We start from the raw sequence: 26707 nt of genomic DNA on the forward strand, positions 1-26707 counted from the left end.
GTAATAAAAATGACTTATTGACAAACATTTATAGTTTTGTATAGATATAAACAGGGGTGATAAATAATATTTAAAGCTCAAATTCGATCAAACTTCATCATTAAATTCAAAATAGATTTCGGTCCACAATTACAATTACAAATGTTCAGCCCAACATATCTCCTATCCCCTATATATTTAAAAGAAGAACATTTCAAAAATTAGATCTTCAAATTGTTAGTAATTAAAATAAACCCCTATCCCATGTGTCAATCAATTGGATGATTAAAAAATCCTATGTGGCATGATGAGAATGAAATTGAAAAAGTAAATGGTCTAATTTGATTTATTTATTTTCTTTTTTTAAACAAAACAAAATTACCATAAATGCTAATATATATATATAACAACTAATGATTCTAATATTAAAGATTTGATAACAAATTATATATCCTCCATCATTTTTTGTTTAATTTTATATTATTAAAATAAATTAAACAATCAAATTAGCTACAAAAATTAAATTTGGATTTTTCGTATATGTTATATACGAAATTATAAAAAACGACAATAAATGATTATAAATATTAAAATTATTATGTTAGAATTAATGAACAAATGTTTAACATTTTGTTATAAAAAGATACACATGATTTAAAAATAATATGAGTAAAAATATCATTTAATAATAAAACAAATATATATATATAGATTAAAATATATACCATATAAGATTACATAAATATTTTAATATTAAAACTTTCAATGAATTTTCAATAACATTTATAAATTATAAACTTATTATATAAGCGCTTATAATAGAACCATATGATTATGAAGTCTCATTTAATAAATAACTATATAAAATATACTATTCTTAGAAAAATATGTTGGTCCATCTTAACTTATATTACACTTTTTGTTAAACTAACTATCGAATTGATAAATAATGTACAAGAAAACAATCTCAAACTTTCCTTAAATAAAAGTTACGAAATTACCTAATATGATTAACGTATATATGAAAATTAATTATTATGAATAATAAATATTTGATAAAAAAATTGTATCTTAGTTCTTTATTTATTTATTGATTTTATATTATCAAAGATATTAAACAATCACATTAACTATATAATAAAAATATTTAGATTTTTTCTTTATGTTATAATTTGAATTTCTGAAAACGTCTATAAATTATTAAAAATTTGAAGATCCCACTTTGAAAATTTGTGATCAATAGCTTAATTTGTTTTGTTATAATAAGATACAAATAATCATAAATTTTTATTAATATGAATTTTTATTAAATAAATATTCAAATTAAATAACTTTCCTTAAATAAAAGTTACGAAATTACCTGATATGATTAACGTATATATGAAAATTAATGATTCTGAATAATAAATATTTTGATAACAATTTTGTATCTTAGTTCCTTTTGTTTAATTTTATATTATAAAAGATATTAAATAATCACATTAAGTATATAATAAAAACATTTAGATTTTTTCTATATGTTATATTTTGAATTTTTTAAAAACATCTATAAATTATTAAAATTTTGAAGATCCCACTATGAAAGTTTTGTGATCAATAGCTTAATTAGTTTTGTTATAATAAGATAAAAATGATCATAAAATTATATTAATATGAATTTTTTATTTAATTAGTATTTGAATTAAATACATATAAATACTAACGATTTAAAACAACAAGATTGGCTGCATCAATTTAGTTGTCCAGTTGAAACCTTTCAAAACTACGTGGAAGACTAAAGTCAAAGTAATTCGATTTTGAAAATAATAAAATGCTGGTTCTAAAATGATTAAAATAGTTCTCAATGATGTGAAAGTTAAATATTAAAAAATTGTAGAACCTGTTTTTGAATAAAAAATGACTTATTGAACACATTACAGTTTATAGATATAAACATGGTGTAAAAAATTTAAGCCCAAATCGATCAGACTCATAATAAATTCAAAATATATTTCGGTCCACAATTACAATTACAAATGTTCAGCTCAACATATCCCCTATATATTAAATCACTTGAATCACTTGAACTACAATTAAGTAATAATTTACTACAACTAAGGCTTCTTATTTCTTAGCTTTTCTTTTTTAGATCTTTTTGCTTTATTTTAACAGTAACTAAATTTAAGTAAATATTATAAATTTGATGGATAACAATTAGTTGAAATTCTTTACAACTTTTTTTTTATCTGTAAACAAACAGAGTAGTGTTCAATCGAAGACATATTAATTTGATGAACACTAAATATGGAAGAATAATAAAACTTTTCTTTCATGCTTCTGTTTTATTTTTTTATTTTTTATTTTTCAAATTTAGAACTTTGATATTAATTTTAGGTTTAATTATTTTATTAGATGATAGAAGCATTTTTTTGTTTTTATTCTTTTATTTAAATATATAATATTTTTTAATAAATGACTTTTTGACAACATGATTCCAAAATTCGTATAATATATAATATTATCTCAAACTAAATAATTTTGTTTTGGTATAAAACCGAATAAAATTCAAACCGACGGTATATAAACTAAATCGAACCGAAGTAAATATGGATGTAGAATATTAGTTATATTTTACAAACCGAAATACCGAAAAAACCGAAGCGAACCGAAACCAACCCGATATTCGGATTGAACACCCTAATCCAAATAAAACCGAACTATTATTTCATTCTTCAAAACATAATAAAAAATAACAATTTCATCCCGCGCAAGACGCGGATCTTATCCTAGTATATATTAAAGGAGAAACATTCTAAGAAATGTGTTCACACTATAATGAACATGTGGCAGTCTCACAATGATTTGAGAATTAGCATTCATACTCTCATAATTTTTTTCACACTCTATATAAATGTGTTCTAACTATGTATTTTATGTTTTGTTTTTAATATAAAACTAGATTTTGACCCGCGTTTTTGAAGTGGGGCTATATTTTTATTTTAATAAAATTTAATTGAATTTTTAATTTTGATTAGAGAATAAATAATTTTAAAGTTTTCTATTTGTGTTTTAAAAAATTGTTATAATAATTGATTTTCAAACAATATTTTCATATCCAACCCGGACCTATGATTGAACCGATAAATTCAGTTATATGTGTATAATTCAGTTCAATTTAATAAAAATAATTGTAATTATAATCTTAGAAAACCGGTAAAAACCTAAAAATCTGCTATTAACCTAAGATCCAGACTCGCTGAAAACAAAAAGAAAGAAATAACTTTTTGAAATGTTTATTAAATAATTCATACTTTTTAATATTATACAAAATTGAAAAGGTAACTATTTAGACTTTAATGAGATTTGTATTATGTCATTTGAAGAAATTGAAACAATGGTAATAGGATACTTTATTATTGATATGAAAATATTATTTTCTTTTTTTGGTTATTATGATAAGTTTGTATTTTTATTTATGTTTAGATCTAAAACTTAATTTTAAGATAATTTAAAAATAAATTGAACACTCAAAATTGGCATATCATTATTATGTAAAAAAATGGCATAATAATATTTTTAATTTGCATGTATATATTCATATCCGATTTTAAATAATATTATAGATAAAAAATTGATATTCAAATTAAATGGACAGTATATATTGCATAAAATTAAAATTATTATCATTCACAAATATGGAAAGTATTAATTAGTTACCATAGTTATAAAGAATATTCTATTTTTAGTTTAAATTAAATGTCAATGGAAAGACTTCTAAATATATTACTAAACTTTTTGAATAGGATTCTGCTTTAATAGTATAGATTCACATGTAAGGTTCCAAAAAAATATGAATTTAAAATCTAATTCTACAATAGGATATTAAGACATGATAAATCACAATCCAAAACTAACTAATATCTAAATTAGGGCTGTTCAATATGCTAAAACCGAAGAGTACCGAACCGAGCATAAATAGATAATATGGTTTTATTTTGGTATATACTAAACCCAACGGCAAAAACCATGGTTAGTGTGTAATGACTTCCCCTCATTTGTACATACGTCAAAATCTTTGAGACGATGTATTCTTGTAAGATAAATTAGTTTCTTGGAAGTAGCAGTGGGTAACGTCTTCTTGAACAAATCAGTTAAACTGTCACTTGAACAAACATGTAGCACATTGACATCGCTCTTCTTAGATAGTGCTTGAGTCTTATATGACTTAGTCATTTTAATAGATTCTTTTTATCTCAAAAACTTTAGAATAGTGATAGACTTTCATCTTTCAAATGGTAACATTCTCTTTAAGTGTCTATCTTTTGTGTGTTTTTTGTTGCCTCGTTAAAACATTGTCATGGAAAAACTCAATGAGATAAAAACCATACTAAGAAAAAAGAGTACAACCGCACAACTATCATATTTCTACCCCTAGAAACAATATCTTTATGATATGCATTCCAATTAAAATTTCATTAGGCATTAAACTGTTGTTTCTTCTAGTAAATTATTAGGAGCAGGCCTATTTCTATTGCTTAATCTTCTTCTAGATTAAAAGAGAAGTACATATTAAAATTAACATTTACCTAATGTGTGATTTACCGAATGTGTTTGTAACATCTTGAGTTGTGATATATAAAAATGCTTAAGAAAACTGATTTGACTATCTATATCACCAAAATGCAGTTACCTTTTTCGGCATACATCGGTTTAGAAATCTAGAATTTAATCATGCTTGAACTCGAGTAATGGAATGATGGATGACCTATCCGGAAGTGATCCATGATAGCATGCGAGTGAGGCCAAAATACGTGATTTACCGAATGTGCTTGTAACATCCCGAGTTGTGATATATAGAAATGCTTAAGAAAATTGATTTGAGTATCTATGTCACCAAAATGCGGTTTCTTTTTTCGGCACACATCTATTTAAAAATCTAGAATTAAGCATGCTTGAACTCGAGTTGTGGAATAATGGATGACTTATCCGGAAGTGATTCATGATAGCGTGCGAGTGAGGCCAGAATACAGAGAAAAGTTATGGGTGATTCCATTGTCAGTAAACAGTGATTTTGAACCTTTGAAAAAATTAACGGACCTACCGTCAGACAGAATGAGGCCCACGATCTAAAAGACCAATAACCATATTGATTCATGAAAAAACTGAGAGAAACCTTCATTTTGATTCATGCAAACCCAAAATCGAACAATGATCAACACATAACATTCTTGGAAGAAGAAACTGATCAAATGAAGATAGAAGAAAAACCCGAAAATACCTTTTTTAAATTACGGATCGAAACAGATTTTACCGATATTTTGCCCACCCCTAGATGGAGGTGTTCTCAAGTCTCATCATCTTTATACCACAAGTCTTACACATGAAGGGTGTATAAACATTCATAGTTACATATTATTCTCTGGTTTATCGACTCTGTTTTAGTTACATTAAAAGGAAAACCCCTAAAGTGAGTTCATGTCACTACTCCTTTCGGTTTTTCCATATTGTAACAAGCGAGACACCCATCAGAGACATAACCACCGTCTACAAAAAATAACAAATTGTCTCCATTAGAATGAAAAAAAAAGTTGTTAAGAACTAAAAGCAAAGATATATGGGAAAACGAGGTCGTTTTCGAACTCACGGAGATTGCTGGAGGCACTCCAACGAGAGGATCTTGAAAGAACTTTGTGGCAAGGGCCAGAGCGAGAAGACTACTTTGCATTCCTGTTTCATAGGATAATGTTCTTTGTAGGGCTTTTACATCAGGTGCCTTGTTGAAGAAGAAACCAGTGAAAAAGTAACCAGCAACGAAAGCCAAGAGATGAAACATGATGACGAGGAATAAAATGGTTGCACCAAACGGAGACAAGACTGAATCTATGTTCAAAGCGAGGGGTGCTCCGATGCAACAAGCCATATCGATTAGCGTTAACGCCGGGAGAAAAGGTTTGATTGCATTGGACAACCTTGGCAATAACCTGCGGTCACATTTCTCATGTAACGTTAGTTTTTCAGTAGCCATTAAGTACATTGAGTGCATTTAATAAGGATAGGCGGATCCTATCTATATTCATCAATATGACATTTGGTTTTAGAAAAACCCCTAGGCTATGTATTGATCAGACCCATATGTAATGTACTTAACCGGTTTAGAAGTAGTCCTGCGGCAATAGGTGTAACCACAACTTGCAGAATGCTAGAGATCATCCCAATCACGTCCACGGGAAGCTTTTTACCAATGAGTAAGAGAGAAAGCATGGGTGTAACGAGGGCCGCCGTAGCGGTTGAGATCGATGTCATGACAATACTAAGCGGCGCGAGTGAAGGATCTGTTAAAAAAGTTGTGTAGTTCGATAGCTGTGCTCCACTAACACATGAGACCAACATGATCCCAGCACCTACAGGAGTCGGTAGATTGAAAAGAGAGACAGCCATTACACCTAACATATAACCTAAGAGGGGTTTTATCAAGTATTGTCCGATGTAACCAGCGAAAATAGCGTCTGGTCTTTTAAGAGCTTCAAGAAAGTCTCGTTCATTGGAGTTGATTCCAACAGCAAACATCATGAACCCTAGGCCAGGCACAAAGTACCTAAAGAAGGATAAATAGTAATTATAGATTATAATGTCTAATAAAGTTGTAATTAGGTTTGATCATTCGAACCTTGGCTTGAACCATGTGAAAGAAGGTGGGTGGAGAAGAGCTAAAATTGTACTTGAGAGAATCACATGAGGAATAAAAGAGTTGGCTTGCTTTAATGTTTCCATTATAGAAACTTTCTTATTATAGATCTGAAACCAAACACAATTGTTACTTGCCAAGGAAACAAAAAAGACCAGGGTCTATACTGATTTTGTATTTTACCTCGTTTGTGTCAGATTCTGAGACATTTCTCCGCCAAGGATATCTCGATCTATCATCTTTGGATTGTAGAACAAGGTCAAAAAGCAGATTTAAAAGAATTGAGAAATTAAATTGCTTCACTCAAAAAAAATTGCTTCACTCTAAAAGAAAACAAATACAGAATTCTTCCTATAGTATATGTACTTACTTTGCGAAATCGGATCACTGCGTAATGGAAAATCTACAGATAATGATCCTGAACAAGAATTAAACTCATCAAAAACAATAACTGAAGACTTATACACATCTAAAAATGAGCACTTCTCATAAAACAGCTTTTAAATAATGTTTAAACAAAGGAGAAATAAGAAAAACCTAGAGAAATAGGTGAGAAGCTGTTGCGCGGGAAATTTATAACTCTTCGAGTGTTGTGAAAACCCACTGGGTATGAATGATCTCGAGGTTGAAGAAGACGATGATGAGACTTTAATAACAGAGACTCAATAGTAGTAATCACGGCCATTTTTGAAGAGAACCAAAACGTGAAAACAAATGTAGTGTTTCGTTAGATCTTCTCTATATATGTTTAGACATTTAGCATTATAAGCGCCAAGTACCAAATTACCAACCTAAATAATAACACACGTTTCACTAGACCTTAGGCGTGTAAATTATTTATATCTTGATGATACGCATGTGCTAATGCCACACCAACCTATAGTCTCAAAAGCAGTGGTTTTTAACTTTTATTTAATTACCTTTTTTCTTTCAAATTTGGTTTTGATTGGACAATTTTCATTTTTGAGCAAGCGATGGAGTTTTATAGGTTTTTTCTTTTGCAAAAATCAAAAGTCAAACACAAAATTAAGATATATTTTTTTTTAGAATTTTTTTATCTTATTTATCCCCAAAAATTTGGATTATTCACGAAAATATCATTATTTTTCTTTAGTTTTTCCCCAAAATAGTTGTTTTACTCAATCATCGTAATCTTCCTCTTTTATTTACAACACCAACATTATCATCAATACATCAACCACCATAAACAAACAATTTCAAGCTCTAAACACATCTAAAATCAACATTTACATTTTTATATTCTTATTTCTTACACACAAAAACCATTTCCCTTTCACTTCCTTTTTCATTTCATCCCAAAATATCAATTTTTTTTGTTCAAAATTTATAAGCTTACTAGAGTTACTCAAGTTCATGATTCTTGATCAAGAACGACTGAGTGAATTTCATTAAGAAGTAATGTGTGCTTAGATAATCTAAATAAGAACATCATTAGATTTCACAATAATTTTTGATTTTTTTTTTCCAGATCTATTAGCTAGAAGTCTTCTACAACGAGAATACTTATATGGAAGTCTTCACAACTATTTTTATTGTAAATATGAACATCATTAGATTTCACAATAATTTTTGATTTTTTTTCCAGATCTATTAGCTAGAAGACTTCTGTATAAGTCTTCTACAACAAGAATATTTTTATGGAAGTATTCACAATGATTTTTTATTTTAAATATGAACATCATTAGATTTCACAATGAAAAATACATTGGCGTCTTGATTGTGTAATGTAAAATCCTTTAACAAAATTTTAGGTGATACTGAATCACATCGCTGTATGTGAAATTTTAAATCTTTAGATGTTGAAATCTTGCAATTACTTATTTTGATAATGATAATTAATGTTCAGTAAAAGTTAAAATAAATGGCCAGTCATAAGCTTCATCCTATAGTAAGTTCATGGGTAATTTTCTGCTTATTTCAGTAATCTCTTGAAAAGAATCTGATATATGTTTTAAACTTTCTATCAATTGCATGTTTCATCTCTCCTCATTGTGGAGACCCTAGTTCAGGAAGCTTTGCTACATACACACTCTCAACCACACTCATATCTGGCGTTGGTCAGACTCATAAGTTCTTGTGAGAACTATCAACCGGGGAAGGATTGTCAGAACTCTTTACAGTTCTACCGGATGAACTCTTTACAGTTCTATCGGATGAACTCTTTACAGTTCTATCGGATATCTTCTCTTTAGTTTCCTCTTTTTTTCATTTTTGAATTAAATTCGTTAATTTTAAGAATCCATAGTTAACCTATAGACCATTTAGCCAAACCCTGTCTTTATAACACGACTTCTCTGTTACGCTATACGGAGAACCAACTTTCTTAATTAAAGTATGACTTATTTTTGGGTTCACTCTACTTTTATCATATATTCAATACACCGTACTAGATAGATATCATATTTATGGAATACAATTCACTTTAAAGATGTCTTGGTAGTGAAATGGTAGACACGCGAGATTCAAAATCTCGTGATAAAAAGCGTGGAGGTTCGAGTCCTCTTCAAGGCATAATATTGAAATGGAATAAGTTTGGCAGCGGGTCGCGAAGTCTTGGGACAATCTTCTCTATCTAATGAATGGGGAGGGGGAGTCCTCTTTGAGCCCTAAATTAAAAATACTAAACACTAAATCTTAAAAATACTAAATCTTTAATCCTAAAAAGAGCTTAGGGAATAGGATTAAGGGTTTATTATTTTAAAGATTTAGTGTTTTAATGTTTAGTGTGTGATTTAAAGTTTAAATTTATCCAAGAATTTAGGGTTTATGGTTTAGGATTTAGTATATTGATGACGGTGTTAAAATATTAAACTTTTTTTTACATATATTAGAGTTTAGAGTTTAAAATTTAGGATTATTCAAGGGTTTAGGATATACTCAAAAGTTTAGGGTGTACCCAAAATTTTAAGATTTGAAATTTACGGTTTAATTTTTAAAGTTTATTGTTTTTTGACGATGTTAAAAATATTTTTTAAAAGTTCTTTTTTGTAACTATTATTACTTTTTATTTATTTATTTTTTACTTTTTATTTTATTTTAAAAACACAATATAATTTATAATATTTTGTTTCATTTTTTTAAGCGATATCGATTATGAAACAATTAATTTTTATTGGTTAGTTGATCTAAAGGTTCTTTAGAGTATGTGTGTCTTAGAAAAATCATGCAGAATTCTTTTTCATACAGAAAGGAGATCTTTTTTCTTCTTTCAGTTTAAGAGAAAAATAAAAAGAACTCTTCAAAACGCAATTTGTGCGCAATCAGAATAAGTAGATATTCATTGCTGACGTGGAACTCTTAATCGCCACACGATCTAGCTTTCCTTATCTCCTTCTCATTCTCCCTCCAACTATCACACAAACGTTACGAAAAAAATCAGAACACTTCCATCTCAATCTCAATTCTCAACCATAGATCCAAACCTCCCAACCTTTTTTTTCTTCCCGGAAACCACAAGAAAGAACAATCACGATCTTCTATCTCCCCGGAAGAAGAAGAAGAAAAACAAACATGTGTAGTAAGATGGCGTTTACTCTAACAATCCCTCGATTTCACTCTCCAATTTCTCGCAAACCCACCACCACCACCACTTGTTCATCTCCTCCTTCGAGGACACAGTCTGCTCACTTCAGCCATGAACGATCCATTTCTCTCAGACGAAGACTTTTCTTGTTACCCGTCAAAGCCACTACCGATCAGTCAGGTCTTTGATTATTTTGCCCTCTTAATAAAGTTTCAATCTTGTTGGACACGTTACTTCTGTTCTCGAAGATTACCCTTTTACAGTGTGCATGTTACGATCTACCTAGACTAGGTTTTCGGTAGGGAACGAACAACTTTGATTTGAAAAAAGTTTTCGTTTTTATATTACAGAACATAACTGATTATCTGTTTGTGGGTTTTGTCTTTTTTATTTTATTTTATATTCTCTAATCAACCTTTGAATTTCTCCTGGTGTGTTTCTTGAAACAGGTTGTTTTTTTTGAACTTTTATGTTTGTGGGTTTTGTTTTGCTTTTCTGTTCTAATCAATCATTGAACATTCTTGATTTGACTTCAGGTCAAGTGGGTGGGGAAGAAGTTGACAGCAAGATCTTACCTTATTGTAGCATCAACAAGAACGAGAAGAGATCAATCGGTGAAATGGAGCAAGAGTTTCTCCAAGCGATGCAAGTAACACAGAAAAAATAAAGATTTATATTTAATTTAATGGTTATACAAATATAATAGAGATTTTTTTCTAAGTCTGAGAGGATTGTTCTATGCAGTCATTCTATTACGAAGGCAAGGCGGTTATGTCTAACGAAGAGTTTGATAACCTAAAAGAAGAGTTGATGTGGGAAGGAAGCAGTGTTGTCATGCTAAGTAATGCAAACTAGATGATTTTTTTCTACTTTCTTCTTAATCAATTCGCTGAATAGTTCTTGATTTGTGATCTGCTTTTGGTGTATTTCAGGTTCCGATGAACAAAGATTCCTTGAAGCTTCAATGGCTTATGTATCTGGCAATCCAATCATGACTGATGAAGAATACGACAAGCTGAAAATGAAACTAAAGGTTTGTATATCTTTAGCTTAATCCATTTTGTTACATATATGTATGTTGGATCCGTTATATCATTGTTTTTATGTTTCTGTAGATGGATGGAAGTGAGATTGTGTGTGAGGGTCCAAGATGCAGTCTTCGTAGTAAAAAGGTAAAAACAATCTACTTCACTTTTAGCACAAAAAAAAAAACTACTTCATTTATATTCCTAAGAGACATTGTAGAACTTAAAATAACATAAGGCATTATATAGAACATAACATAAGACACTGTAGAGCATAACATAAGTTTCATACTTTTTGGATTCATCATTATGCAGGTTTACAGTGATCTTGCAGTAGATTATTTCAAAATGTTCCTGTTGAATGTACCAGCAACCGTTGTTGCTCTCGGACTGTAAGTATCTGTTCTGTTCTTCTCTCAAATTTGAAAACACACAACATAACCTCAGGTTCTGTTTATTAAACATTGCTGTCTTCTTTAATTGTTGTTCTCTAGGTTTTTCTTCCTTGATGACCTTACTGGTTTTGAAATCACTTACTTGCTCGAGGTAAAACCTTTGACTATTCCTATATAGTTTGGAGGTAATTGTTACAATTTTCTTCCAGTATTTATTAAAACACACATTAAAAAAACTTGCAGCTTCCGGAACCATTCAGTTTCATTTTCACATGGTTTGCTGCGGTGCCTGCAATTGTGTATCTGGCGCTATCACTCACCAAGCTGATCATCAGAGACTCCTTGATCTTGAAGGTAAAACCATTGATCTTCTCAGATCAGTGAACTTGAACTTGTAAAAGCAAATTATTAATAATACTCATGAAATGTTCTTGGAATGTATCTATAACAGGGCCCTTGTCCAAACTGTGGAACAGAGAATACATCCTTCTTTGGAACAATACTGTCCATCTCCAACGACGGTTCCACCAACAATGTTAAATGCTCCGGGTAAGCAAACTCCTTTATCTTTAGACTCTAAATCAATCAACAGATGAAATGATTTTTTTGAAATGTTTTTGATTCTTAAAACTTGGTTTCTGGTTTAGATGTGGAACGGCGATGGTCTATGACTCAAGTACTCGTTTGATCACATTACCAGAAGGAGGCAATGCTTAAACCCTATGGGCCAAGGTTTCATTCTCTGGGAGATTTATGTAAAATTGATACTAATAGATGAAGAAGGTGGAAAAGTTATTTTGTGTGCTTCTATAATCTTCAGATGTTTCCGTGTAGCTCTCGTTGACTTGTATTGTGTGTTGTAAGTAGATGTGAGGTGAAATCAGAGAAAGAAAACCATGTGATTACTTCTTTGGGGAATTTCTCTCTCACTAGAAAAATAAAATGAAAAAGTGGCACAACAAATTACCTACACTAGGATATCTGTTTTGTTATAGTTGTGGATGTGTGTATCATATAACTTGCATAGAAATGTATTTCTTACTAATCCATATGAAACTGCTATAACAAATAGTGCTGTTGTAATTGTAAATAATCCCATGCTGAGCCTTGCAGAGGGCACTTATTTAGCTGATCCGGAAAGATCAAGCCTTGTCGATCTTGATGATGACACAGAGAAAAAAATGATATATGGACCATTGTTATCTTTTCTATGCCACTGCTTTAAGCTATCTTAGAGCACTTCCCATTGGAGGTTTTAAAAGAGTTTTAAAAGAGTTTTAAGGTGAGGTTCTTAAAAAAAAAAATCTTAGAGCACTTCCAAGGAAAGTTGTAAAAAAAGTTTTGAGGTGGTTCTTAGAGAAAAAAGAAAGAAAAAGAGTAGAGAAAAATTCTAATCTTTAGATTTTTTAGAATTCCACTAAAATTTAATATGACACTTATAAACAATAAATTAGTTAAATTTTCACTAATTACATTTTATTAGAGTATTAATATTTTTTTGCTTAAGAAATACTCTGGAGTTCTTATTGTTGGAGATGCTCTTAGTTTATTATCATCACACTAGCATAACATAAGTTTTACAATAATAGTATGGAGTCTGAGGCAGAGAATTTTAGGTTACACTTACCTTGGACTGGGCAATCGGGTTTCGGTTCGAGTTCATTCAGATGAATTTTAGTCCTATTAGGATATTATAAAAGTTCGAGTCGGGTTCGGTTTAGGTTTAGTCAAATTTGTTCGGATTTAGTTATGTGTTCAAGATCAAGTTGACCCTAAATAGTTTTGGTTCCAAAAATATTGATATGTATTTGAATAAACTCGATATATTTTCAATTTTTTCAATAAATTTGTATATGTGACTTTCTCAAATCATATTGTTATCTTTCATAATAATTTTATGACAGTCGTCTATCAACCATATGGGATTTTTCCTTAAATTATATATAACAACATCAGACGTGATGACAAAATCGAATGATAAGTATATATTATAAAATAATTATAAAACGTAAACAAATTAAAATTAACAATTATTAACTCTATAAACGTAAAAAATAATTATTTACTTTAAAAGACACTTCAGAAGTAAAGTCATTCGTAAGTAAATAAACTTCAAGCGCAATTGTCAAAATATATAAAAAAATCAATATTGATTGAATACCAAAATATATATTAAAATAAGTATATAAGTTAATCATTCATGTATAGAAAATTATTTTAGATACTTAGTAATATCGTAGTTTATTTTAGATACATATCAGAGATTGAAATCAGATTTAGTACAATGTTTCTTTTAGGAATGTTGAAATTTTAGATTTTTGATTTTTCGGATATTCTTTTCGATTCAGATTCACTTGGGGTAAAATCCATAACCCAAATACTTATCGGTTCGGTCTTTATGTTGAGATCAGTTTAGATTCATTTTATTCCGGTTCGGTTCGGTTCGATTCTCTGATCTGGCTAATTTGCACTGTCCTACACTTAACCACTCCTTATTGGCCTGCGCAAATAATAGTTATTGGACTGAAAATATATCGGCGGAGAGTTTCAGGCCCAATTAAATAGTCCATAACACACAAAGTATACACTGTACAAACTATATACCCTGCCACACCTGATCACCTCCTTGTTTTCGCACCATTTTTTCCCTTGACGTTTTCTGTTTCCCCCAAGATTTTCCCGGGAAATAAAGGAAAAAAAAAAAAACAGAAAAGATTTTCTCAAATCTGGAATCATGGAGGAAAGAAGCAGCAAGAGAATCAAACCAACCATGGAGAAAGAAGAAGATCCTCCAGGAACCCCTCACCCCTCTTCTTCTCAGCTAAACCTCCCACCGTCAATGACCCGACCAACGGTCTCACTCGAGACCCAACGAATCAACCGTTTAATCAATTCCAACCAATACCACTCTCCCTCCAAACCCATCTACTCAGACCGGTTTATTCCGAGCCAATCCGGTTCTAATTTCGCCCTTTTCGGCCTCGAACCGTCGCCCAAGAAAGAAGACGGGCCTGGCTCTTACGCCGGTATGCTTCGAAGTGTTCTTTTCGGACCGGAGACGCCGGAGAAGAGAGATGTCGTTACTGGTTACTCTCCGTCGGGGAATATTTTTCGGTATAAGACGGAGACGCAGCGGCCGGTTAACTCTTTCGCGCCGTTTGGGTGTGATGAGGGCCCTGGTGTTAGCCGGAGTCCGGTTAAGTCGCCGAGGAATATTCCTAGGTCGGCTTATAAGGTGAGAGTGTGATTAGGGTTTTTAAAAGTTATGGACTTTAGGGTTTGTGGGTTGAGATTAGGGTTACTAGTGTGGATTTGTGTAGCTTTGGGGGATTTCTTAGTGTTTAGGGTTTTAAAGTTATGGACTTTAGGGTTTTGTGAGTTGAGATTAGAGTTACTAGTGTGGATTTTGTGTAGCTTTGGGGAACTACTTACGGTTTTAGGGTTTTAAAGTTGTGGACTTTAGGGTTTGTGGGTTGAGATTAGGGTTACTAGTGTGGATTTGTGTAGCTTTGGGGGATTTCTTAGTGTTTAGGGTTTTCAAGTTATGGACTTTAGGGTTTGTGAGTTGAGATTAGAGTTACTAGTGTTGATTTGTGTAGCTTTGGGGGACTACTTACGGTTTTAGGGTTTTAAAGTTATGGACTTTAGGGTTTGTGAGTTGAGATTGGAGTTACTAGTGTGGATTTTGTGTAGCTTTGGGGGACTACTTACGGTTTTAGGGTTTTAAAGTTGTGGACTTTAGGGTTTGTGGGTTGAAATTAGGATTACTAGTGTGGATTTGTGTATTGATGATACATTTTAGGATTTTATCTCTTTGAGTGAATGTGAGTGTGTGGAGTGAACTGTTTTTGAAGAATGCGTAATGCCTAGTCTCTGTCCAGTGATTACTAGTGTGGATTTGTGTAGTGTTGATACATGTCTTGTATGTGTGAAACTCGTGAGATGTTTGTGAAGTCTTTGCTAGTGTTTAGTGAACTGTTTTTTGAAGTAATGTGTAATGTCTACGCTATATCCAGTGATTATAAATGTAGCTTCTGATCCTGATGTTGCATTTGACCTTTGGGATGTTGTTGTTGTTGTTAGGTATTGGATGCGCCGGCTCTGCAAGATGATTTGTGTATTGATGTGAAGTCTATGCTAGTGTTTAGAGTTTGATCTCTTTGAGTGAACTGTTTTCGAATAATGCGTTATGCTTACTAGTATGGATTTGTATATTGTAGATACATTTTAGGGTTTGAGACTCGCAGTTCTTGATTGTGTTCCCCATGTATGTGAAAATGTCTTTGCTAGTGTTTAGTGAAATGTTTGCCAAGTATGCCCTAACGTCTACTCTTTATACAGTGAGTGAAAATGTATGTTCTTTCTGATATTGCATTTGTCCTGTGGATGTTGTTGTTAGGTATTGGATGCGCCGGCTCTGCAAGATGATTTCTACTTGAATCTAGTGGATTGGTCAGCGCAAAATGTTCTTGCAGTTGGACTAGGGAGCTGCGTTTATTTGTGGAATGCTTCTAGTAGCAAGGTGAGTTCTTTTCTCTTTTCTTCCTGGCTCAAATAGTTTTGACTTGAGATGTCTTTTGCAGGTAACTAAGTTATGCGATCTTGGGGCTGATGAAAGCGTTTGCTCAGTGGGTTGGTCACTACGTGGAACACATTTGGCGATTGGAACTAGTAGAGGAACTATAGAGGTATGTCTGAACAAGATACTTTTTTGGCTGTTTGAGTATATAGTCCTATGTCTTTTTACGGATGACTTACTTGTTACTGTTTTACTTTCACTAGATTTGGGATGCGTTGCGGTGCAGGAGAATAAGAAGGCTGGGAGGACACCGACGACGAGTAGGAGCCCTGGCATGGAGCTCATCTGTTTTGTCTTCCGGTAGCAGAGACAAGAAGATACTTCAGAGAGACATACGTTCTCAAGAAGATCATGTCAGTAAGCTAACAGGTCACAGATCCGAAGTCTGTGGACTCAAATGGTCTTATGACAACCGCGAGCTAGCATCAGGCGGAAACGACAATAAGCTTTTAGTATGGAACCAGCACTCATCACAACCGGTGTTGAGATACTGTGAACACACAGCAGCGGTTAAAGCCATTGCTTGGTCTCCACATCTTCATGGGCTTCTTGCTTCAGGTGGTGGCACTGCTGATAGATGTATCCGTTTCTGGAACACGACGACGAACACTCGTTTAAGTTGCGTAGACACTAACAGTCAGGTGTGTAATCTGGCTTGGTCTAAGAACGTGAACGAGCTTGTTAGCACGCACGGATTTTCGCAAAACCAAATCATCGTTTGGAAATACCCATCCATGTCTAAAGTAAGAGTTTCTGTCTCTCGTTTTTCTTGCTGACAATTTAGACAACTGAACGTGTCTTTTATTACAGTTAGCAACTCTCACGGGTCACACGTTTCGTGTTCTGTATCTTGCGGTTTCACCAGATGGACAGGTTAGAGGAGCGTGTTACTTTATTTTATCTACACTTGCATCAATAACATAGTTTTCGCTTGTATGATGGATCTTGGTTTATTGTAGACAATCGTGACAGGAGCAGGAGATGAAACATTAAGATTCTGGAATGTCTTCCCATCCTCGAAATCTCAAGTAAAGAAAGAACCTTAAATATGCTTTATTATTCCCGACTCTTAAATGCATAACACACGCACATGTGCTCTTTGTTTTTCAGAGCAGGGAGAGCGGGATTGGGGCGCTGTCCTTTGGTAGAACAACAATACGGTGATCTCTTGAGGATATGATAGTTGGTCGTCTTAACCTTATCTTGCATAGCTTTTGGAGTGTTGGTGTGATTCTTTAGGTCTCCTTCTATGTATAGAGTTTTAATTTTTACCATGGGTTTCCACTAATTGTGTATCTCGATTTAGTTGGATAGAAAATAACTCTTTGAGAACTTAATTAGCCGAGTGACAGAGAATGACAGTCCCGACTCTCATAGGTTTGTAAAGAGAAGCGTATGAAACATCAAAGACAAACAAAAAGTGCTTTCAAAGACACAAATTAAAGCTAAAAGCATTCATCATACTAAAGAAAGAACAAGTTAGAAGATGCTCGTCTCATGAGTCACTCATTAGCCAAAGAGTTTTCTATCAAAGAGACAGTACAATATTCAGGACATACTAGGTACTAAGTAAAAAGCTGATTCATTCCCCTTCAAACCTGTCTCATGAGTAGTTAATCAAACGGTAGCAGAACAAGCATAAACGAATTTGTAAGACTTGGGTACCCTAAGCACAGCATCGAACGACTCGACCTTTCCCCAAACCTCTTTACCTCTGCGCATTTCCAGAGAAATCTCAGCACACCAAAGCATCTGCTCCTTATACCCACCAGGTGCAGGCACACACTTGTCCCAAAACACCACCATCCTACCACCACATTCAACAAAATTAACATATCTATAACGGGTCAACCTAGGCAGCTCTTCCAAACCTTGTACTTTCCTCCAAATTTTAGCATCAGTAGACCAAAGAAACAATCCATAGGATAGATAACCATATAATATTTTCTCTATTAAACAAGTAGTACCAAGCTCTACCAAATCCTCTGTACAATCCTTTAGCTTCATAACGGAAACACTCCTACCAGAGGCTGAATAAATGCTCTTGTACGCCTTTCCTTTGAAATCTGTGTCTCTGAATATCCTCTTCTCCTCAGGCACGGCCTGCCAGGTTTGTGTCTCCGTGTTGAACACTTGAACACAGTTCAGAGAATCTGGATCCTCGTAGCTTCCTGCTAAATACATCATCTCATCAAACTTTGTCTTGGTGTGAGCAAGCCGCAACCTTGGAGTTTCCACCCACGCGTGCGTTCGACAGTCGAGGAAGAAGACGTTAGAAGAACAGCAGGTGACGTCATCTTCTTCTCTGTTGATGGCATAGAGCTTATGACCAACAGCTACTAGATCTGACCATTCCACGGGAGGAGAGTTGAGCATCTTAACCGGAACCAAAACATTACCACTTGAAGTTTTCTTCTTCTTCTTCTTCCTTTTCTTGTTTAGGGTTGTGTCTGGTTTCCGACAGAGAGTGAACCAACGGAGATTAGGCTCGAAAGGGAACTGCAAGCACACGTAGAGACACCCCTCGGTGCGGTTCGAGAGATACCGGGTATGGTAAAGCTCCGGTGAAGCAGTGAGTGATCGAAAGGTCTTGGAGACGAGTGAGAGAATCGGGTAATATAACCTCGAGACACGGGCTAAGCATTCCAATACTAATTCATCTGGAAGTGGCAGATTTGAGGTCGGTTCTCTGGTCGGCTTCTTCGACGGTGGTTCTTGATCGAAAGCGATGGCTGTGGACGACATTGCCAAATCCTCCACGACCCCTAAATTTTTTTAGGGTTCTGGCTTCTTTCTCTCTGTGCGAGTGAGGGAATAAAAGTACTTAGAGAATGTAAGACATATAAGATTTTATCCATACGCGCTAATTTCGCGCGTGAGAAAAAATCAGCAACATATAAGATTTTATCCATACGCGCTCATTTCGCGCGTGAAAGAAAATAGCAACTTTTTCTTAATTTTCTTAATTAGAAGCTCTGGATACTTTGAAAGGAGAGTCATCAGTGGATCCAGAGCTCTGTGAATCACTGATGTGCCAGCTCCCAGTTCAGAGCAGGAGGGCATATCTTCAAGCAAGAGGCCATTAGAAGCTCAGACTGAATGTTAACTGGTGATGAAGATGGATCACACTCTACCAAAACTTTCAGAGATATCCATGGCCTGACCTAAAGAGCTCGTTTGACTTGATATTATTAACATATCATAGGTTCTTAATACAAAGTCTAGATGAAGAGTGGTTTCATATTCTATCGATTTAAGTCTGACATAGCAATGATAGAACTTCAAGAATAGATTGAATTTTTTAGTCAAAAAGTATATGTTAAACTATTTTTCAATGACTTTTACACACAAACAATACATGAACGTAAGCTCAATCAAACCACATTTTCTTCTGCAACTTGGTCATTAAATAAATGAGAAACAAAATGTATTTGTGTATCTTAGTTTTGTTGGAGGCAGTTAGCTAGACAGCAACTTGTGAGAACTTAAAGTAGCCGAGTGACTGAAAATGAGACTAATACTATTCTCATGGTTGTAAAAAAAATGATTTAAAAGACACAAAGTAAGTTAAAAGTGAATGCATAGGTTAGAAATGAACCATTGTCCGCTCGCTACAAACACATACATCATAGTCACATCCAAAAGAAAACCACTACAAGACAGAAGCCGCTTGTCTCATGAGTCATTCATCAAAGAGTAGCCTGAAGAGTTTGCAATAAAAAGCAACAGTTACAAAATAAGTATTAACAAAACATAACCTGATTCATTCCCCTTCAAACCTGTCCTCATGAGTAGCTAGTCAAACGGTAGCTGCACTAGCACAAACGAATTTGTAAGACTTGGGTACCGTAAGCACAGCATCGAACCACTCGACCTTTCCCCAAACCTCTTCACTTCCACGCGTTTCCAGAGAAATCTCAGCACACCAAATCATCTTATCCTTGTACCCACCACGTGCAGGCACATACTTATCCCAAAACACCACCAACTTACCACCACATTCAACCAATTTAACATTGCTGTAACGAGCAAACTTAGGCAGTCCTTCCAAACCTCGTAGTTTCTTCCAACCACCTCCTAGGCTGTTAGACCAAGTAATCTCTCTGTCCGATCCATAACAATAGAATCTTTTCTTTATCCAACAATCAGTACCAGACCCTACCAGACCACCTTTACCATCTTTTAGATTTGCAACCAAAACCCACCTACAATACTCCCCACGAAGGTTCTCGTAAACACTTCCTTGGAAATCTCCTGCTCTGAGTATCCTCTTCTCGGGAGGCACAGGCTTCCAAGTTTGTGTCTCTGTGTTGAACACTTCAACACAGTTCAAAGAGTCTGGATTATCGCTGCTTCCTGCTAAATACATCATCCTATTCAATCCTGGACTGACGTGAGCAAGCCGCAGGTTTGGAGTTTCGACCCAAGTGTGAGTTCGACAGTCGAGGAAGAAGGAGTTGGATGAACAGGGGACATCGCCGACGGCGTAGAGCTTATGATCAACAGCTACGAGGTTTGACCATTCAACGGGAGGAGAGTTGAGAATCTGAACCTGAGCCAAAACATTGCCACTTGATGATGACTCTGTCGTCTTCTTCTTCTTCTCTTCTTGTTTATGGTTGTGTCTGGTTTACGACAGAGAGTGAACCAACGAAGGTTAGGCTCAATAGGAACTGCAAACACACATAAAGACATTTCTCGGTGCGATTTAAGAGATATCGATTGTGGTAAAGCTCCGGTGAAGAAGTGAGTGAGAGAATCAGATAGTGCAATCTCGGAACGCGTGCTAAGCAACTCAATACTAATTCATCTGGAAGTTGCAGAATTGAGGTTGCCTCTCTTGCCGGCTTCTTCGACGGTGGTTCTTGACCGGAATCGCTGGCTGTTGTTGACGACATTGCCAAATCCGCCAAGACCTCTCCCAAAATTTTAGGGCTTTGGCTTTATTCTCTCTCTGTAAGGTAAGACTACAAGTACTCGACTATGTAAGATACACGCGTTTCGTCGCAACAAAACAAAATTGTAAGTACACGCGCTAAATTCGCGCGTGCGAGAAACTAGAGGGGGGGGGGGGGGGTGGTGTAGGATTCGGCAAAAAAAATTATAAATTTTCGGGAATTATCAAAAGAAACTATGAATTCATTAACTTTAGAATTAATTAACAACTAGATTTTGATCCGCACAATCGTGTGGGTATTTATTTTCATGTTTTTATATTATATATATATATATTAAATATATATTTTTAAGATTATTCATATATTTAAATGTTTAAATCACTATTTCAACTATAATAATTTTATATTTTTCATGCTGTTAATTAACTAATATATATATATATATATATATTTTCTTTTTTATGATAAAAATGACGTTCTTGATAATTATTTTATATTTTAATTTATTATGATCCCGACCCGTAATTTAAAATGCTAGATTTCCTTGAAAAATTTATTTTTTATCTAGTTTATATAATAAATTATTGTATATATAAAGTTTAAGAAAGGTTAATTTTCTATACATGTATTATATAGTTTATTAATGTTAAACCATTCTACCAACATATTATATTTTTAGAATAAACGTTTTATATTTATGAAAATAAAATATACTAACTTATCAATTTAGAAATATTTTTATCATATTTAATTCAATATAATAGTTTTAATTAAAAATGATAGATTTGTTAGAAATGACATACTTCAAAATTATTTTGTATTAATTTATTATGATCTCGATCCGTAATTTAAAGTGCTAGATTTCTTTTAGTAATTTGTTTATATTATATCAGTTTATATAATATATTATTGTATATATATAATTTTAAGATCATTTAATTTTTTATACATGTTATATAATAAACAGAAATGGATATTGCTTTTCAACAAAATCTTTGTAAAATGTATTTTTGAAAAGTAATCATTTTAAGTGGCTATTATCATTAAAATATTTTATATAATTTTTATTTTTTATGACAACTAAAATTTAAATTAATAAATTTTCGAAAATAAATTTTGAAAAGATTCTTCAAAGAATTTTGTTAGAATTTTCTTAATTTAATATTTATTTTTATTTTAAATAAAAATAAAGATATTAAATGATATTATAGTTAAGTAGTCTAATTCTGGTAAGTAATCCATTTTTTAAAAAAATCACACGTGAATTAGAAGTTATGACTTCTATTTTAATATAATAGATGTTTTCGTTGACTTGTCAATTTAGAATGCCGTGAGCAAATTAAACAGAAAAAACGTTTTACATGATTTGAAAAATGATTTGAAAATAAAATGAAGTATACCACTGGGTTCGAACCCGGGTTGTTTAGATCAAATGACAAATTACTTTATCATTGAGCTAGTGGCTCAATCGCAGCGAGAGACAGAATGGTAACAAGAGACATGCTGCTCAGTTGGGGACTATTAGTTCCTAAAGTCTGTGTCTTATGCTTGGGACAAGATGAGACTAGGCAACACCTATTTTTCGACTGTTCTTTCAGTGTGCAGGTGTGGTCTTCTTTCTTTTCAGGCTTCAGCTCACTCCCCCTCGTCTATTTGAGGATGTTCTCAGGTGGTTAAACAGACCATCTCGAGACAAAAATGTGATTCTGATCATTAGGTTGATTCATCAAGCTTGCTTGTATCTCACTTGGAAGGAGAGAAATTCTAGGGTCCACACAGATGTTGCTAGACCGCTTGGGGCTATCATTAAAGAGATAAAGCGCACCATCAGATTCCGGCTAGAGCCCAGCAGTTAAGGGAAGGAAAATGCTCGGTCGTGACGCTTTGGTTGACCTTGTTTTGAAATCTGCGTTTTCTTTTAATTTGGGGTAGTTAGTTGAGTTTTTTTTTCTTTTTTTTTGTTTCGTTGTAATAATATTTTACGAATAAATGGAAATTTAAAGTGAAAAAAAAAATGGTGTAAGCCCAGAAGCTCTGGATACTTTGAAAGGAGAACGTCACCAGAGGGTCTAGAGCTCTGTGAATCACTAATGTGCCAGCTCCCAAGTTCTGAGCAGGTGGACTTCATATTAACATATCATAGGTTATTAATACAAAGTCAAGATGAAGAATGGTTTCATATTCTATCGATTTCAGTTTGAATAGAAATAGAAATTCAAGAAAAAAGTGATTTTTTAGTCAAAAAAAAAAGTATATGTTAAAACTATACATGAAAGTAAGCTTAATAAAAACCACATTTTCTTATGCCACTTGGTCACTAAGCAAAAGAGAAACAAACAGTTAGCTAAGACAGCAACTTGGTTGTGTTGGAGGCAAATTAGCTAAGACAGCAAATATTGAGAACTTAAAGCAGCCGAGTGACAGAACATGGAGACTATTACTATTCTCATGGTTGTATAAAAAAAGCGTTTTCAAAAGACACAAAGTAAAGCTAAAAGTGAATGCGTAGGTTAGAAGTGAACTATTGTCCGCTACAAACGCATACATATCATAGTCATATACTAAAGAAAGGAAACCACTACAAGTTAGAAGCCACTCATCTCATGAGTCATTCATCAGAGAATAGCCTAAAGAGTTTGAAATGAAAGAGACTGTTACAAAATAAGCTTAAGCATCTACAAGATTCAGAAGATACTAAGTACTAAGAAGCCATAACTAGCAATGTCAATTGGGCGGGCCGGGCGGGTCTGGGCGTGTCCGAATGGGCTTCATTTTTTTGCTGGACAAATTTGGTCGAAGCCCAAATGGGACCATAACCAAATAAGACCATGATTTACTAGATTTGTTGGGCTGTCCAAATAAGTCCAAATGGGACTCAAAAGCGGAGAAGAATCAATGAAGGAAAAAGAGAGTCGATGAGGGAGGAGGAGAACCGAAGACGGCGAAGAAGGATCGACGAAATCACAGAAGCTCCAACGAAATCGCAGAAGAATCGCACGAAATCGACGAAAACGGTGGAGAAAGAAGTGATTTGCGTTTTTCCCAATTTTAGAAAACCCTAGACATTTAGGTTTATTGGGCGGCCCATGTCCAAATGATTAAGCCCAGTGTAGCCCACGGACGTAATTGAGTTTGTCCATTTGGACAAAAATTAATTATGGTCCAATATGGTTTTGTTCATTTCTGTCCATATCTATTTGGACATGGGCCGCCCATTAATAGCCTGCCCAATTGACATCTCTAGCCATAACCCTGATTCATTCCCTTTCAAACCTATCTCATGAGTCGTCGTTTAATCATACCGTAGCAGTACTAGCATACACGAATCTGTAAGACTTGGGTACTTTAAGCACGGCATCGAACCACTCAACCTTTCCCCAAACCTCTTCTTCACTTCCGCGCGTTTCCAGGGAGATCTCAGCACACCAAATCATCTTCTCCTTATGCCCACCAGGTGCAGGCACATACTTATCCCAAAACACCACCAACTTACCACCACAATCAACCAATTTAACATTGCTATAACGGCCAAACTTAGGCAGTCCTTCCAAACCTTCTACTTTCCTCCAAACGTTAATACGGGTGTCACTATTAGACCAAAGAATTTTTCCATTGGAAACATGACAATAGAATCTTCTCTCAATCAAACAAGTACCAGACCCTACCCAGTCGAATATAGAAGAATCCTTTAGCTTTACAACCAAAGAAGCTCTCGTACCAGACCTTGATTCAACGTTCTTGTAAACCTTTCCTTGGAAGTCTCCTCCTCAACGCAGTTCAAAGAATCTGGAACCTCGTAGCTTCCCGCCAAATACATCTTCCCATTCAGTCCTGGAACGGTGTGAGCAAACCGCAAGCTAGGAGTTTCGACCCACGTGTGCGTTCGACAGTCGAGGAAGAAGACGTTAGAAGAACAGCAGGTGACGTCATCATCTTCTTTGTTGATGGCGTATAGCCTATGATCAACAGCTACCAAATCTGACCATTCAACGGGAGGAGAGTTGAGAATCTGCACAGGAACCAAAATATTATTACCACTTGATGTCTCTGTCTTCTTCTTCTTCCTCTTCTTACAGATGTGACTGTTTAGGGTTTTGTCGGGTTTACAACATAGAGTGAACCAACGGAGGTTGGGTTCGGTAAGGAACTGCAAGCACACATAGGGACACCCCTCGGTGCGGTTTAAGAGATATCGATTGTGCTAAAGCTCCGGTGAAGCAGTGAGTGATCGAAAGGTCTTAGAGACGAGTGAGAGAATCGGATAGTGCAATCTTGAGACGCGTGCTAAGCATTCCAATACCAAATCATCTAGAAACGGCGGAATTGAGGTTGCTTCTATCGCCGGCTTCTTCAACGGTGGTTCTTGATCGGAGGAATCCATGGTTGTGGTCCTTGTGGACAACACTGCCAAATATGCCAAGACCTAAGAGCATCTCCAATGTAAAACTCTATTTTTTCTTCTAAAATGGAGTAAAAGTGAATATGGAGTAAAATTGCTCCAACCCTACTCCATTTTTTACTCCATAATGGAGTTATGAACAAACAAAAAATAGATTACTCCATTTATGGAGTAAACTTCAAAATGGAGTGAGATATGGAGTTGGGTTGGAGCATATGTTATTCCATATTCAAGTTTACTCCATTTTGGAGTAAAAAATGGAGTTGGGTTGGAGATGTCCTAACTCGGGCACATGAGATATACGCGTTGAGTTTGCGCGTGAGACAACACCATCCAATTGAGCTTTGTTCTAATCGGGCTCATTTTAAAGGGAATGATGGTTTTATGGGGGACTCATAGGATTTTATTAAAATTTGTGTTTTAGAAATTTAAATTAATTTTCTAATATGATATATTAATGATATCATAAAATTTTAATTGGTGAATCTATACAAATATAATAGGATTCCAATAATATGATATTTGTTTTTTTGGGTTCTCATGCATACCTTAGACTTATTCGTCAACAATTTAAGAGTAAATCTATGTTTGAAAAAAAAAATCTATGTTTGAATTTGGATGTTAGACAAATATATTTCCATAACATGCATATAAAATATGAATATGTGGTAGATAGATATATATGTTAATCATTCACGAAGAGTTCCTCCACAAAAGTTGAAGGCCAAGTTACAATGAGTAGGAGTGTTGATGATGGATTGGTGGTGCCAAGAATGATAAATTTAGTTGCAGTGCAAAGGAAAAATGCAACATTGTGATCAATTGACTTACCTAAGAGCATCTCCATTGGTCATTTATAAGACTATGTACATTGGTTGTAGTCTTCGCATCATCTTCTCTCTCTTCCACATCATTGTCTCTTTCTTCCACATCACAATTCAACACATACTCAATTTGTATTCTCTATAATGGTTTTGTTTTACAAAATTACAAACATGTCCCACCAATTACATTCATACTTTTATTTTGTGCTTATGTGATTACTTGTTATAAATAAAAATTACCATTTGAAATTAAATTAAATAATTAAAAACTAAAAAAATTTATAAAATAAATTTTCTTTTTTGTTTTTTATATATTATATATTACTTTTTTTTAAATGTGAGCTTTTTCTATGTTCAAATGAAATGAAACATAAAAATTATGAAAATAATGAATTTTGAT

General features: G+C 33.8%; 4 protein-coding genes and 2 pseudogenes across 4 annotated transcripts; 2 read left to right on the plus strand and 4 right to left on the minus strand.

The window, feature by feature from the left end:
* Positions 1–5223: 5223 nt before the first annotated feature.
* On the minus strand, positions 5224–7407 carry LOC108844580 (probable sodium/metabolite cotransporter BASS5, chloroplastic). Its single transcript, XM_018617862.2, has 7 exons — positions 7181–7407; positions 7014–7061; positions 6827–6882; positions 6626–6753; positions 6107–6553; positions 5603–5939; positions 5224–5502 (listed from the first exon to the last, which is right to left on the minus strand). Exons 1-7 carry the CDS (start codon positions 7326–7328, stop codon positions 5440–5442), a joined length of 1227 nt encoding a protein of 408 aa, XP_018473364.1. The 5' UTR covers positions 7329–7407; the 3' UTR covers positions 5224–5439.
* A 2599-nt stretch (positions 7408–10006) lies between these two features.
* Positions 10007–12525, plus strand: LOC130509854 (PGR5-like protein 1B, chloroplastic). The gene is made up of 10 exons (XM_057006119.1): positions 10007–10367; positions 10724–10836; positions 10932–11028; positions 11120–11220; positions 11303–11359; positions 11528–11604; positions 11707–11758; positions 11851–11961; positions 12059–12156; positions 12255–12525. Exons 1-10 carry the CDS (start codon positions 10175–10177, stop codon positions 12322–12324), a joined length of 969 nt encoding a protein of 322 aa, XP_056862099.1. The 5' UTR covers positions 10007–10174; the 3' UTR covers positions 12325–12525.
* A 1743-nt stretch (positions 12526–14268) lies between these two features.
* LOC130509853 (protein FIZZY-RELATED 1-like) lies at positions 14269–17487 on the plus strand. The gene is made up of 7 exons (XM_057006118.1): positions 14269–14842; positions 16007–16129; positions 16191–16295; positions 16390–16929; positions 16997–17059; positions 17146–17214; positions 17297–17487. The coding sequence occupies exons 1-7, from the start codon at positions 14342–14344 to the stop codon at positions 17348–17350; spliced, it is 1455 nt and encodes a 484-aa protein (XP_056862098.1). The 5' UTR covers positions 14269–14341; the 3' UTR covers positions 17351–17487.
* Positions 17488–17607: 120 nt separating this feature from the next.
* LOC108836814 (putative F-box/kelch-repeat protein At4g39600) lies at positions 17608–18983 on the minus strand. The gene has a single exon (XM_018609918.2). It carries the CDS (start codon positions 18929–18931, stop codon positions 17804–17806), a length of 1128 nt encoding a protein of 375 aa, XP_018465420.2. The 5' UTR covers positions 18932–18983; the 3' UTR covers positions 17608–17803.
* A 741-nt stretch (positions 18984–19724) lies between these two features.
* LOC108836815 (F-box/kelch-repeat protein At5g48990-like) lies at positions 19725–21141 on the minus strand (annotated as a pseudogene).
* Positions 21142–24380: 3239 nt separating this feature from the next.
* LOC108844959 (putative F-box/kelch-repeat protein At4g39600) lies at positions 24381–25465 on the minus strand (annotated as a pseudogene).
* Between the last annotated feature and the right edge of the window lie 1242 nt (positions 25466–26707).

Source organism: Raphanus sativus, chromosome 3, assembly GCF_000801105.2.
Source record: "Raphanus sativus cultivar WK10039 chromosome 3, ASM80110v3, whole genome shotgun sequence".
In the NCBI taxonomy this organism is placed as follows: domain Eukaryota; kingdom Viridiplantae; phylum Streptophyta; class Magnoliopsida; order Brassicales; family Brassicaceae; genus Raphanus; species Raphanus sativus.